This window comes from Mustela nigripes, chromosome 9, assembly GCF_022355385.1.
Source record: "Mustela nigripes isolate SB6536 chromosome 9, MUSNIG.SB6536, whole genome shotgun sequence".
Lineage (NCBI taxonomy): Eukaryota > Metazoa > Chordata > Mammalia > Carnivora > Mustelidae > Mustela > Mustela nigripes.
This window is the reverse complement of record NC_081565.1, coordinates 23,355,641-23,369,618: the sequence shown is the minus strand read 5'-3', so window position 1 is coordinate 23,369,618 and position 13,978 is coordinate 23,355,641. Positions and strand designations below refer to the sequence as shown.

Sequence of the window (13,978 nt, the reverse complement as noted above, 5' to 3'; positions counted from 1 at the left end):
TAAGATATTCTTAAAGAAAAAGCAAAATACAAAAATCGCATACATCTGACGTGATTGCATCTACTGTGTGGTGGGAAGTAAAGGAAATGTACTAAGAAGTTCGTAGTTATATTTTCTTTTCTTTTTTTAAAATATTTTATTTATTTATTTGACAGACAGAGATCACAAGTAGGCAGAGAGGCAGGCAGAGAGAGAGGGAAGCAGGCACCGCGCTGAGCAGAGAGCCAGACGCAGGGCTCCATCCCAGGACCCTGGGATCATGACCTGAGCCGAAGGCAGAGGCTTTAACCCACTGAGCCACCCAGGCACCCCAGTAGTTATATTTTCATGGTGGTTTTACTTTTTTGTGTATTTTCCTAAGAGCCTTTAATGAGCACTAATTATCTTATCATGGAAAGGATATTAAAATATTCTTCAAGCAACTCCAGTAGATGAAATATCAAGAGATCTTAAGCCCCAGTTAATATGAGCACCTGGGAAATGAGACCACAGCTGCTTCAAAATAGTTCAAGCCTGCAGAACCACACAAATTTAATCTGGTAATTCAGAGAATCTGAGGTAGGGCTGTAGAGCTCAGACCAAAATCTGAGTATAATAATAATACATTTATATAATACTTACTAGGGACCAGACTCTGTTCTAATGCTTTATATATATATATCAACTCATTAAATCCTCATAACCCCTCAAAATCAGTATTATTACCATCCTCATTTTACAGAGGAAAGAAACTGAGACTTTGGGGGCATGACATCCTCAAGGTAACACAGCTAAAAAGTGACAGAGCCAGGATTAGAACCCAGGAATCTGGATCCAGAGTCTGATTTCTTAACAGTGAGTCTGATTTCTTAACAGAAGGGTATGTGCTAAAAAATTAAAGATGAACAGCTGCTCCAGTATTCACAAGCAAAAATAAAAAATAAAAAAGTCTGTTTTGGTGACTACAAATTGCTGAAATAAAAAATGATCCTCAGTAAACTTTTTCGTTTTCAATGGTTATATCACACACTGGTTATCAGCCCACCCCATGAAACATTTAGTCAGTAATTCAGGTTAGAGACTAGAAGGCTTATTAAGTGAACTGCCAGGTTACACAAAACTGGGAACACTCAATAAAAACTGAGATAACTGCAATGATTCAAAATGATATTTTGAAGCTAGAAAAGGGCTAATTAAAATAAGATTAAATTTAATAGAAAGATCCAAAAGTTTGCTCTTAGGTTCAAAACTCAACTGCACAAGTATTGAACAGAAAAAGGACAGCTAAGCTACTTTCCAGTTCAGTGAGTCAGCAGTATAAATGGTGCGAGTGCCTCTTAATAACTCTCATATCAGGAGAAATGACTGTTTCAATGACTTTTGCACTACTGAACCACAGCAATAAAATTCAGAATGGGAAAGGAAAGAGAAATCACAACATAGGAGATACACATATACATGGGGGAGAAAAAATTGCTTAGCTTAGAAAAGAGAAGGAAATATCAAGATTTGATAACTATCTTCAAATAGCTAGGAGACTGTCTTCTGGGAGACACATTCACCTTAATCGCCCATGGTCCTGAGCAGGAGAAATATGTGGGAATTAGGAAGCAGCACATTTCAGCTCAATATGAGGATAAATTTTTCTAACAAACTATAGCTGTCTAAAAATGGAGTATTTTATTTGAGCAAAAGCTGTCAGGGATGACAAAGCAGGAGAGTCTGCTCTCCGTGCGACACTGACCTAAAGGATCACAAAAGGCTTATCTTTTCAAACTTTAAGCCTATGATGTTTTAAAACTGATCTCCAATAAGTTTCTGATTCTTACCTTGACTCATAAGGAATCAGTATCACCTACAGGGAGAGAAAAGACTTCATATTTCAGATTTTTTAAGGAAAAAGCATGGTCTAAAGAGAAGCACATATTTTCCCCTAGTAAACCTAAAACTCATGGATAACCTCATTTCAGTTTAAAATAACCACTTACTAAGGGCGCCTGGGTGGCTCAGTCGGTTACAGGCCCGACTCTTGATTTCGACTCAGTTGTGATCTCAGGGTCATCGGGCTCTGCAGTAGGTGTACAGACTGCTTAAGATTTCCTCCCTCTGCCCCTCCCCCACTGCTGCTCACATTCTTTCAAAAAAATAAATAAAAATAAAAAATAAAATAACAACTTATTAAATACACTCCCCAATTCCACTTCCAAACTTGGTTTACAGAAGCACTCCAGACTGTGCACAGAGATATGAAAATGTTCACTATGGCAGCATAAAATATTAAAAAATTAGTAACAACCTAAATGTCATTTTATAAGGGACTCTTTAAATAATGGTACCTCAAAAAACTGGAATAATTATTCAGACTTTCAGAGGCGTGATGAATATCTACACTCAATGACACAGCATAAATGCATACATGTGTAAATTTACAATAGTGAAAATACACTTGCCAAAATATTTAAAAATATTATCTCTGGATGGTTGGATTTCTGTAGATAATTTGCTTATTTCTGTTTTTCCTCAAGTGCTGAATTTTCTAAGATTATTATCTTTATAAATAGCAAATTTTTTTAACTTAAAAAAAACTCTCTTGGCCTATGGATTTTTTCTTTCAATATTCTAAAGTGTCTCCTCAGAAAAGATGCACAGAATATTATTAATTCAAAAAGCATGACCATTTGTAAGCACCAGAGATTTTTCACTAAGCCATATTAAACAAATTATCAATGTTTAAAATTTTTTTATCAGATTATCCTAATACAAATTCTGAGCTATAATAATCTGATAGGGACAATTCCTAAAACACCTGGAAAAAAATTTTTTATACTATAGTACTATTAAAAAGAAAGAATTTTATCTAGAAGTGCTAACAAGGAAAGAGGTTCTCTAATACAATGATAAAGAGCAAGATGCAAACATATAAATATGTTACCAATTTTTGTTTGGTAAAACAAAACCCTACACTTTGTATGTTCACATAAGCATACAAATAAATTTAGAAGGCTATTCATCAAACAGTAACAGTAACATCTACACAGTGGGAATGGTGGCAAAGAAAAGAAATTATTCACTTTACCATATAGACTTCTATGCTGCTTAAATTGATTCTTATGTAACAAACATGTTTTACTTGAACCAATTTTTGAAACTGCTAAATATTCTTTAAAACAACTTTACCAAAAATAAAGATTTGTACTTTCAAATTTCATACATAATTTCTAGGATGGATTCCTACAAGTGTGTCTTTAAGAGTTTTTTTAGCCTCTGAGCAAACCTGTTCAAGTATAAATTTATGTTTAGCCTCTGAGCAAACCTGTTCAAGTATAAATTTTCCTCCAGCCATAGATCAATGAACCACAAATTATAAATAAGAGGTCATACTTCCTCAAATTTGTTCTTTAAAACAATGTATCCTTCTCAAATACACATTCAATACTCATTTTAAAGCACCCATGTGCGCTAGATACCATATAAGATGCCCCCTAAAAACTGGAGGCATTTATTTAGCACTACAAGCAAGCTAATAAACAATCCAATTTCCTTTCATCTGGCTAATTAACACGCTTTACTGATTAATTAAAATATTAAATGCATTAGTAGACTTTGCCTTTGAGATTGCTGTATTTATCATCATGTGGGAATTAACCAAAAAAGCAACTTGGCTTGTTGCTGTTGCAGGTTTTTGTGAAACAGCTTCCCAAGTCTTACCGAGAGAAGAAAAGCACAGAGAACGATCCAAACTGCACAAACGTACAAGTCTCAAACCCTGGAAGCTTCAGGTACTTCGGCCTCCTTTAAATCAGCTTTATTCTAATTTGAAAACTGTACTCTTTTATGGTGTGGCAACTTAGAGTCAAGAACCTTTTCTAATCAGGGGCGCCTGGGTGGCTCAGTTGGTTGAGCTTCTGCCTTCAGCTCCGGTCATGATCCCAGGGTCCTGGGATAGAGACCTGCATCGGGCTCCCTGCTCAGCGGGAAGCCTGCTTCTCCCTCTCCCACTCCCCCTGCTTGTGTTCCTCTCTCGCTATGTCTATCTCTGTCAAATAAATAAATAAAATCTTAAAAAAAAAAAAAAAAGAGGAAGAACCTTTTATAATCAAAGTCTTTGAAAAAGAACCTAAGCACTGGAAACTTTCCTCCTCACGGATACCAGGCGAGCGAAAACACACCTAGAAGAGGTTCAGAAGTGGGATGGAGGGGGCCTGGCTGGCTGACAGATGTGCACTTGCTAAGAGCCTTTTGAGCAACAATGACAAACACTTCGGAACCACACAAGGAACCTTAGAAATCATCCGAGCCAAACCCACACTTCACCAACTAGAGTTTAGTAGCTCAGAGAAGAGCCCTAGTCAATCCAAGGTCACAAAACAAGTTACAGACAGAGCTCGGTTTAGAATTTATAGTCTCAGGGCGCCTGGCTGGCTTAGTCAGAAGGGCAAGCGACTCTTTGATCTCAGTTCAAGCCCTATGTTGAGCAGAGAGATTACTTACAAAATAAATTAAATAAATAGAATTTACAGTCTTCTCGCCTTTCTTCATACTTCTATATAAAGTAACATGGAAACAGTGGCATCGGGAACCATGGAGAAATCAAATCCATCACTACTGCAAAAACTGTACATGGTCTCCAAATATTCTAACATGTCTGCACTAAGGAGAGGAACATCAAAACACTCCCAGCAAAGGGGTGGGGGAGGGGTGGGTATTAGCTTTTTTTCAGTTTTATCTTGACAACTCCACATCATGGGAAGGTGCCAAGGGCCCCAAGGGCTGTGTCACATGTCAGCATGGTGCAACAGGTGATTTTTTTTTTTTAAGTGTTTAGAAACCACTTACTAAGTCCATGCAAAATTCTAACATCTGAAACCGTTTAAAAGAGCTACTCATACCATAAATGACTAGTCTGTACTCGTAAGCAGGACAGAGTGTTAGGAGACTGAAGAAACCACAAGAGTGAGGTGAAAAGGAACTGAATTAGAAGAATAAGCAAAAAAGGAAAATACAGCTACTGAAGCCACTACAAAGGAAAACTATTTCCAAACCACTTGGAAATAGCTGAACAGATACAAGGATAAAAGAATAGATGACCAAGGTCACTAGATGACTAGAATCCAAGGGCCTTTGGGGAAACATCCGTGGTTAGTCCGGTCCTGATATTCTTTTATGTTTCTTTCCCCAAATAATTAAAATCAATTTTTATTTTAGAAAGTTAAATTAAAACATTTAAACACAATGTAGCAGGGGAAACCTTTTAAAAATTCTTACCAAAGGTTACTCAGAGAATTCCGATCACAAAAGGACTTACTAATAGGTCTGCTGAAGAGCTTTTACTGACAGAATAAACAGATCAATCTCTAAGTCAATTGCTGAACCAACAAAATTCCTCCCTCCTCCATAGGACAATTGTGAGAATAAAGCAACACCCATGAAAGCACCTAATCCGGCACCTGGCATATGATAGATTCTCAAAAGTTGGACCTTAAACGTATGAACTGTGGCTCTACAAAACGTAGATTTGCTTATATGTGACTTTTCTCCCTGCCCTTCTCATCTACGTCCCTCTTCGGCAGCAGGCTCAAATTTACAAGTTGTCTAGAAAACATGGACTCTTTTTCAATGCCAGCCCGCTCTGCTTGGGCTCAGAGAACCACAGCGACGGTGAACTATGAGATAGAAAAGTTACAGAGTGGGCCCCTTGCCCAGTCACCCGACATTCCTCCACTTTGTGTCAAGCTTTAATCAGCCTTTTTGGCTAAGAGCTGAGGACTTCCTGTCTCTGTTTCCCAAGTACACCTCACCCCATCCAACCACTCATGCCTAAGTGCTGGTTCAAGAAACCACAACTGCGGGGCACCTGCGTGGCTCAGTGGGTTAAAGCCTCTGCCTTTGGCTCAGGTCATGATCCCAGGGTCCTGGGATTGAGCCCCGCATCGGGCTCTCTGCTCAGCGAGGAGCCTGCTTCCTCCTCTCTCTCTGCTCTCTGCCTGCCTCTCAGCCTACCTGTAATCTCTGCCTGTCAAATAAATAAATAAAATCTTAAAAAAAAAAAAGAAGAAGAAACCACAACTGCAAGCCTCATTTCTCTCAAACTCAGATCAACCTAAGGGACCTTCTCATTCAATTTAACCCCCTCTACCACTCCCACTCACTCCTAGTTAACCCATACAGTTTCTGTTATAACGGTTCTGTTTTCCCCACCCCACTTCTCCCATGCCCCATCACTGCAGTCAAACTGCTGTTTCAAGCCTTTTAAAAATCTTAATTAACTTGACTACCCTAACCCCCATTCCCTGCCACAAAATCAATATTGGCCCTTACTTCTCTTCCACTCATCCTCAACCCAGATTAGAGTAGTTAAGTAAAATACAAAAATGAGGGTTTCTCCTCTGTAAAGAGATACACAAAATGACATACACGCAGCTACAGGCACTTCCCCACTGGTACTTAACTTCCTCATCTCTTTTCACTGAGGGTAACTAGAAGAAATGCCCCCACTTTCCACTGATCCTGAAGTATGAAATTACACTATTCACACATTAGACCTTTTATTTTCCAATTTGCTACAGTTTGGTGGATACCCTGTTTGGCCTCGCCTAAAATAATTTCACTAAATTGCAGTATCAACAGTAAAAATGTCAGCAGAGACCTTACATGTGTCTGCCTCTGACAAGACTGAATTTCTTGGATAGAAATCAAGTCACTGTATTTATATTTCTTTCTTTTTTTTTTTAAAGATCGTACTTATTTGACAGAGAGAGATCAGAAGTAGGCAGAGAAGCAGGCAGAGAGAGAGAGAGGCAAGCAGAGAGACAGAGAGAGAGGGAAGCAGGCTCCCTGTTGAGCAGAGAGCCCAATGCAGGGCTCAATCCCAGGACCTTGAGATCATGACCTGAGCCGAGGGCAGAGGCTTAACCCACTGAGCCACCCAGGTGCCCCTGTATTTATATTTCTTAACAGCATTCAGTATTCTGCTTTATATGAGCCATTCAATCAACTGAACTGTGCAACAAGGTAAAGGAGAAATAGCACTGAAGGTACAACAGGGCAAAGGAGACATGGCGTACTCCACAAAAGCAAAGCATGACTTTCTTCACACTGTGTGACCTCGGGAACAACCACATTCTCTGTGCCTTAGAAGCCTCTCCTGAAGAGTGGCAGGCATCTGGCAGTAAAAAGTGTATAAACTCCGGGATCTCTCCCATCCGACAATCCAGCAAGCCCTGTGAGTTCAAGTTCATTCCACATCCCTCCTTCCTACTACAATTGAAAAAGCCCAGGCCACTTAGAGGCCAAATCTTGTCTATCTGATGACAGGCTGCATCCCAAAAGTATGGACGAGGGGTTCCCCACTACCTTGCTGGCCCATGACATGTGTGTGTGTGTGTGTGTGTGTGTGTGTGTGTGTGTGTGTGTCTTCTCCAGGAGAACATGTTCACATACAATTATATGCACCTTGACGACAAAGCCTGCATCTTATTCCTTTAAAACCTCTACACAGGAGTGCCTGAGTGGCTTAGTCCTTAAGTGTCTGCCTTTGGCTCAGGTCATAGTCCCAGGGTCCTGGGATCGAGCCCTGCATCAGGCTCCCTGCTCAACGGGAAGCCTGCTTCTCCCTCTCCCACTCGCTCTGCTTATGTTCCCTCTCTCACTGTGTCTGTCTGTCAAATAAATAAAATCTTAAAAAAAAAAAAAAAACAGCCTACACAAAGCCTAGTATCCATCAACATGTTCAATCACCTTTTGATGGAAACTGAGAGGTGGCCCTGATAGAACAAGGGAATACAGGAGTTCTGGGATCAAGCATCATTCTACAAATAACCTTGGTAAGTCAAAACCCTGTTAGACAAAGGGGAATTATTTTGCAACTCGATGTCAAGGCACACTGAACACTGACAAAAGCGAATAAAATTATTCTTAAAGGGCATTGTTTATTGACAAATTAGCCTTATTGACAAAATAGCCAAATTAGTTTGACAAATGTGCATTAAACAGCCACCTGTTTTTAACAGCCCTCAGTTAAACAGCTGGGTATTAATTGGTCTACAATCTAGTCTGAGTTAGGAAGTATGCCCCTAGATTATCTTCAAAATCCCTTCCAATTCTAAAGCTCCCTAATTTTCTAAGAAAATAAGCTCAGAGTGATCCAAGAATCACAAATGTGCCACTCCTTCACCCAGCCTGCGTAAGTAATCCAGGCGGGAGGCGAGGTACTGTGGTACAGCTTTCCCTCCGCAGGTGGTTCCCAAGAAGTAGACTGTGGCGTGAAGCAGGCCTGGGGCCTCTCATCTGAACTCAGAAACTGCACAGGCCTTTGAAGAATGCTTTGTTTTAGGACTTGAGCAACTGGAGTCACGCCCTCTTCCTTGTCCCTAACTAGCCCTGGCCTGCCTGGGGAAAAAAAAAAAAAAAAAAGGTCACCTGTCCCATCTGCAGAATGTCAAGCTGGACTAGGATCCGTTAGGTCCCTTCCCGCTGCCATCCAGAAAAGTCCCCTGTGAGAACTGAAGATGACCGGGGCCACCACCACCGTGCCCCTCCTCTGGCCAGGGGTAAATTCAAGACCACCCGCCCATGCTCAAAACTCAAACCTGCAGAGCCGCACTGCGGTTCCCCCCACCTGGGGACACGTCCCCAGGAGAGGGTCTATTAAGATGGGGCCGGGGGACAGGGAGGCTGCTGCGAGCCACACCCGCTCTCTCTTTGGAAGGAAGCGGGCCGAGGTCTTCAGCAGCACGGGAAGGAGGGCGGAGGCTCTGCAGGGTCCCCGCGCTGGTGAGGAGGTGCTGCAGGACCGCACCGCCGGGACTCAGGGGTGTGTAGCGCGGGCCGCCGCGCGCCCGCCGGGCCCACGGACGGAGGCCGGGCCGCCGCTCACTCACCCACAGGCTGCTGAAGTAGTCCAGCCCGCGGCAGATGAGCGCGCCGACGTGCGCCAGCAGCACCTGCACGCCCAGGTAGCTGCCGAGGCTGTAGAGGCCGTAGAGCAGCGGGCCGCCCGCGCCCAGCAGCAGCAGCAGGCGGCGGCGGCGCAGCGCCTGCTCGCCCAGGGCCTCGACGCCGTAGTCGGCGAAGCAGAGCGGCAGCAGCAGCGCGGCCAGCACGATGGGCGTGTGCGCGCGGTGCAGGCGCTGCAGCCAGTGGCGGCCCAGGCGCGTCAGCGAGCTCTTGAAGGGGTGCAAGAAGGTGCCGCACAGCACGGCCCACAGCAGCGGCCGCAGGAAGGCCTCCAGGATGAAGTAGACGAGCACGGCGGCGCCGCAACACAGGCACACGAACAGCACGGCCCCCGTGTTGTAGAAGGCCTGCTTGATGGGCTTGTCGAAGCGCAGCGCCAGCGCCGGCGTCCTCGGCGTCTCCCCGCAGCAGCCGCCGCCGCCTCCCGGGCCCACCGCGCGCGGGACCCGCAGCACCCGGCCCGGGGAGCCCCGGGGACTGGGCGCTTCGGCAGGGCCGCTGCCGTCAGCCATGGTGGCTCCGCTGCCGCCGCCAAGAGGCGGTACTGGGAAGCCGAGCGGGAGGCACCGGGGAGAGGCAAGGCGCGCCGCGCGCAGCATTATGGACGTTGTAGTTTCTAGCTGGGCACTCAGCGCCTACAAGACCCTTAAAGAACTACAACTCCCAGAAAGTCTGGAAAGAGTTCTTTCGCCCCCGGGTGCCTTCGCCTATTGGTCCCTGCAGATGCAGGTAACAGGTTTCTAGGCTCAACATCTTCCAGGAATGTGGTGCAAAAATGTCGCTTCACCCATTGGTTAAAGTCAACTTTTCAGGAGGCGGAATTTCCAAAGAGGCACTATATTCGCAGATCGAAATTCTAGGCTGTACTTTAGAATCCCCGGGGTGGCGAGGATGGGCCGGGGGCTGGGGGGTAGTACTTAAGAAAGACGGATCCCCACATTCAGTTCTCTTGATTTATTTAAGCAAAGTGTTTGCTCCCGTGCAGTACTTAAATAACGATTACCATACCGCAGACTCTGTTCCAACGTCCTCATTCACTGAATCCTTTGAACAACCCTCCAGTTATTATCCCCACTTTACAAAAAAGAAAACTGAGGCACAGAGAAGTTAAGTACTTTGCCAAGGGCACACAGCTACTGAGTAGCAAAGGCATAATTCAAGCGCGGAATCTGACTCCTAAGTCTGTTGTCTTACCTGTTGTACTAATTGGTCTGACTAGTGATCTCTGGCATGTTATTTAAAGCTCCCCAGTGCACTATGAAGTACAGCTACTGTTGACATTGGGGGCAGATGTCATGTGAGCGAATCTAAACTCCTAAAAGAGCTCGAGATCAGATTCTCAAACTGCTGTTTCTTTTTGAGACCCGGGGTCAGATTAGTTAAGCCCCCAATCCTGATTTCCCATCTGTCACGTGAATACGATAATAATAGAAGCTCTTGTCTCAGGAGAGAAAAAGAGAAATCTCTAGGGCAATGCAAGGTTCTTTTTTATGTTAGAAAGATCCTGGGATCCAGCCCTACTACTCACACCCCAACCAACATTTTTATTAAAAGAGAAAGAAAGAAAGAGCGGGAGGGAGGGAGGGAGGAAGAGGAAGAAGGGAAGGGAGGAAGGAAGGAAAGAAGGAAGGAGAGAGAGAAACAAAAAAAGAAAAGAAAGAAAAGAAAATGAAAGGAAAAGAAAGGAGTGGAGTAAGTCTGAGATTCTCTCCCTCTCTGTCTGCCCCTCCCCCGGCTCGTGCAATGCTCTCTCAACCTCTTTCACTCTCTCTCTCTCAAACAAATAAATCTTTAAAAAGAGAAGAAAAAAGCAAGCAGGCAAGCTTTACTGAGTACTCAATATGTGACTGATTTGAAACCCTGCAGTTTGCACATTTTCTGTTTTCAGTAAGTTTTCCTATAAATTTAAACATAATTTGTTTCTTTTCAAGTAGACAGACAATACCATTATTCACCGTTTTCAGATGAAGAAACTGTTGCTTACTAAGACTTGGAGACAAGGGGAGTCAGGAGATAAAGTAAAAGAAAAAATAATTCCTTTCTATCTCATTTTTTTTAGGTTTCAGGTCCCAGCTCTTGTTCTTCTAGTGATCTTTGCACTTTGACTCTGTAAATATATTGCTTCAGTTGTCTTACATTTTTGCTTTGCTTCTTTACTTTGTCCAGGGCTGCTGAGATTATATTACAATCGTGGTCATGTTTGTTTTTAGTGCCCATTTTACATTGGCCCCAAGCTCCTATTTATATCACAACAAGGTCTCAGCCTCTTCCCCAAAAAGTCCTCAGTAATGAGTAGAGAATCCCAAAGAGGATGCCTGACATATATCCAGCGACAGGAGTCAACCACCAACCACCCTGTGTCCTTCCTGCTGCCCAAGCAGCTCACTGCTTCCTGTATCTGTCACAGGATTGCCAGTGTGTGTGTCACTATTCCCAGATCCTGGATACTCCCGAACTTCTAATCCTCAGCGTGCCAAAGAGCTGGGCTCCACTCAGAGAGGAGGAAGAATTCCTCCTCCCTGACTTGCCTACCCTGTGTCCCTTTGTGACCCAAGCCCTTCACCAGGCCACTTGTGTTCAATTTATTATGACTCTCCTCATGAGAGTTCCTTCCGTGTCTGGTCTTCTGTCCGCTAGTCACAGGGTCTCAGAACCTATCAAGACCCAGTATCCCAGGTCTTCCTCCAACCAAAGACTCAACTCTCTCCCTCTAGTTACAAATAAAGAAAAACAAAATGAAACCAAAAGAAAAAGTCCCAACAGCTCCATTTTACATAACAAAAGGCTTTACAAACAGAAACTGACTTAGGTATGCATTGGGCACTGGGGGTGAGGGGGAAGTTAGGGGTGGTTGGCACAGCAGTGAGGTTGCCTAAACTCTGTTAGGGTCCCAGCTCAGCAAACCAAAAACTCCCTGTCATGGTGTTCTGCTTCCAAGCCTCAGCAAAAGGCAAAATTGCTGAACATTTCAAAACTGTTCTAATGGCCAAAGCAATCGAATTGACAGGTCTCCAATAGAATTTCTAGTCAAGAATGGAATTCTACAGAAATGATGACAGATGCACTGGAAACAAACTAGACTAATGTTGATATGGCCTATCTTAAGGTTCCCACAGAATTTTGTTCCCCACGCTATGATTGTACTTACCACACTGTGGTCAAGGTCAGTGGTTTACATGGGTTTGCTTCATCTCTGTTTCCCCAGCACCAGACATAGCATATGAGTTTTGTAGTATAGAGTAGAAGCTCAGTGTTTGCTGAGCAAGTGGATGAATGAGTGGTAGCCTTTCAAAAAGCCTGTTTGTGCTTCCTGCACGAAATGTTACTGAAACACTGAATGCCTGGTAGAGGCATTCTTGAGGTTGAGAGCAGAGCAAATTAAAATACTAGCTGTAGGTCCCACAAACTACATTTGAGAAGAGTACACACAGTCCATTCAATTCTCTAGCTGACAGGACATGGGCCTCTAGGCTTCTCCTCCAAAACGTGAGACTACTTGAGCTTTCTTTGTTTACCTCACATAGCAGCTCACTCCAGCCACCTCAGGCAAGAAGGGCCTCCATGGACAGCCAGGACACAGTACAGGTGAAATGGGCTCAGGAGGGGACCAAGCTGACCCTGGGACCACAGTGCCATTGGCCTTCCTGGTGTGTGAACCCATCAATTCTCTAATCATTGAAGCCAGTTTCACTCGGGTTTTACATTTCTGGCAACAGAAAGCTTTCTGGCAGATAAAATGATAACACCTACATCATTGGTTGCTGTGAGGATTTTCTAAGAGTATCTAAAGCAGCAGCATGTGCCTGGGATATGGTGAGAACCTGATAGGGGCTCTCGGGGTGACACAGTGACTGTCCTGAAGCCACAGAGGCAGTTCTAAACAACAGTTAACGTTCACAGACCACCTCCCCCACCCACCCCGGCCCACTTCCTGAAAGTATGAAGATAAAGCCCCAGGGATAAAGCAAATACAGGCAGAAGAGGATTCTCCCAGGCATTGTATCTTGGAGTTCTCCAAGTGTCTTTACACACAGTTATTGAGCTGTGCTAAGCCCCTGCTTTGTACAAAATCTGGTGCTGACAATAGAGTGTATATGAACCAACAAAGGAAAGAAAAGAGAAAAACCAAAAAGCAGGCTTTTATCTATAGGGAACAGATGGTTACCAAGTGGGGGAATGAGGAAAGTGGTAAAAGAGATTAAGAGGAGACTCCTTGATGAGCACTGAGTAATGTACAGAATTGTTGACTCACTGTATTGTACACCTGAAAGTAATTTTTTTTAAAGATTTTATTTATTTGTCAGAGAGAGCGAGTGAGAGCACAGGCAGACAGAGTGGCAGGCAGGGTCAGAGGGAGAAGCAGGCTCCCTGCGGAGCAAGGAGCCCGATGTGGGACTCGATCCCAGGGCGCTGGGATCATGACCTGAGCTGAAGACAGCTGCTTAACCAACTGAGCCACTAAGGCGTCCCACACCTGAAAGTAATTTAACACTGTATGGTAACTATGGTGGAATTAAAATAAAAAAAAATAAAACAAAACAAAAACCATGGAGTGTGTATGCCAGGTATAAAGTGATACATATGTACAGTGAAGGAGGAGAGATCATGGGAAAAGTAATCAAACAGGTATTGCAATTCCAAAGAGGAGTTACCTTTTTGCTAAGTTCAAGGCAGACATTGCTAATCAACCACTGATCTCTTTCTCCCTCTGCCTAGACATAGCCTCAAAATCCTCAGCAGAACTTTCTAGGGAACCACTATCAACTGAACAAAGTAGGCACACAAGATGAAACTTATTTGCCTTTCCTACTATAACTAATCATGGGGTGTCTGATACTAGATAAAAATGGCAGACTAAAAAGGTAGATGCCTGGTGTAGAAGAAGAGTTTAGGAAGTTAATTAGTGTATGTGTCAGAAAATAGAAATTAAAAAAAAAAAATCTCAATGGCTAAAGGACAAATATTGCAAATAAGTCTGCTACCATCAGGCCTTGCCTGACTCCCTAACTTCTCCCCTTCCCTCTTCTTTTCCCATGCTGGGACA

At 43.6% G+C, this 13,978-nt stretch overlaps 1 protein-coding gene across 2 annotated transcripts in view; it reads right to left on the bottom strand.

Annotated features, from left to right (window-relative positions):
* The window catches only part of TMEM245 (transmembrane protein 245), a 96,843-nt gene extending 87,394 nt beyond the window's left edge, over window positions 1-9,449 (bottom strand). For both annotated transcript variants that reach the window (XM_059411120.1, XM_059411121.1), the window contains exon 1: window positions 8,859-9,449. In XM_059411120.1, coding sequence (XP_059267103.1) covers window positions 8,859-9,446 — 588 coding nt within the window. In that variant the 5' untranslated portion in view covers window positions 9,447-9,449. The remainder of the gene's footprint in view (window positions 1-8,858) is intronic.
* Between the last annotated feature and the right edge of the window lie 4,529 nt (window positions 9,450-13,978).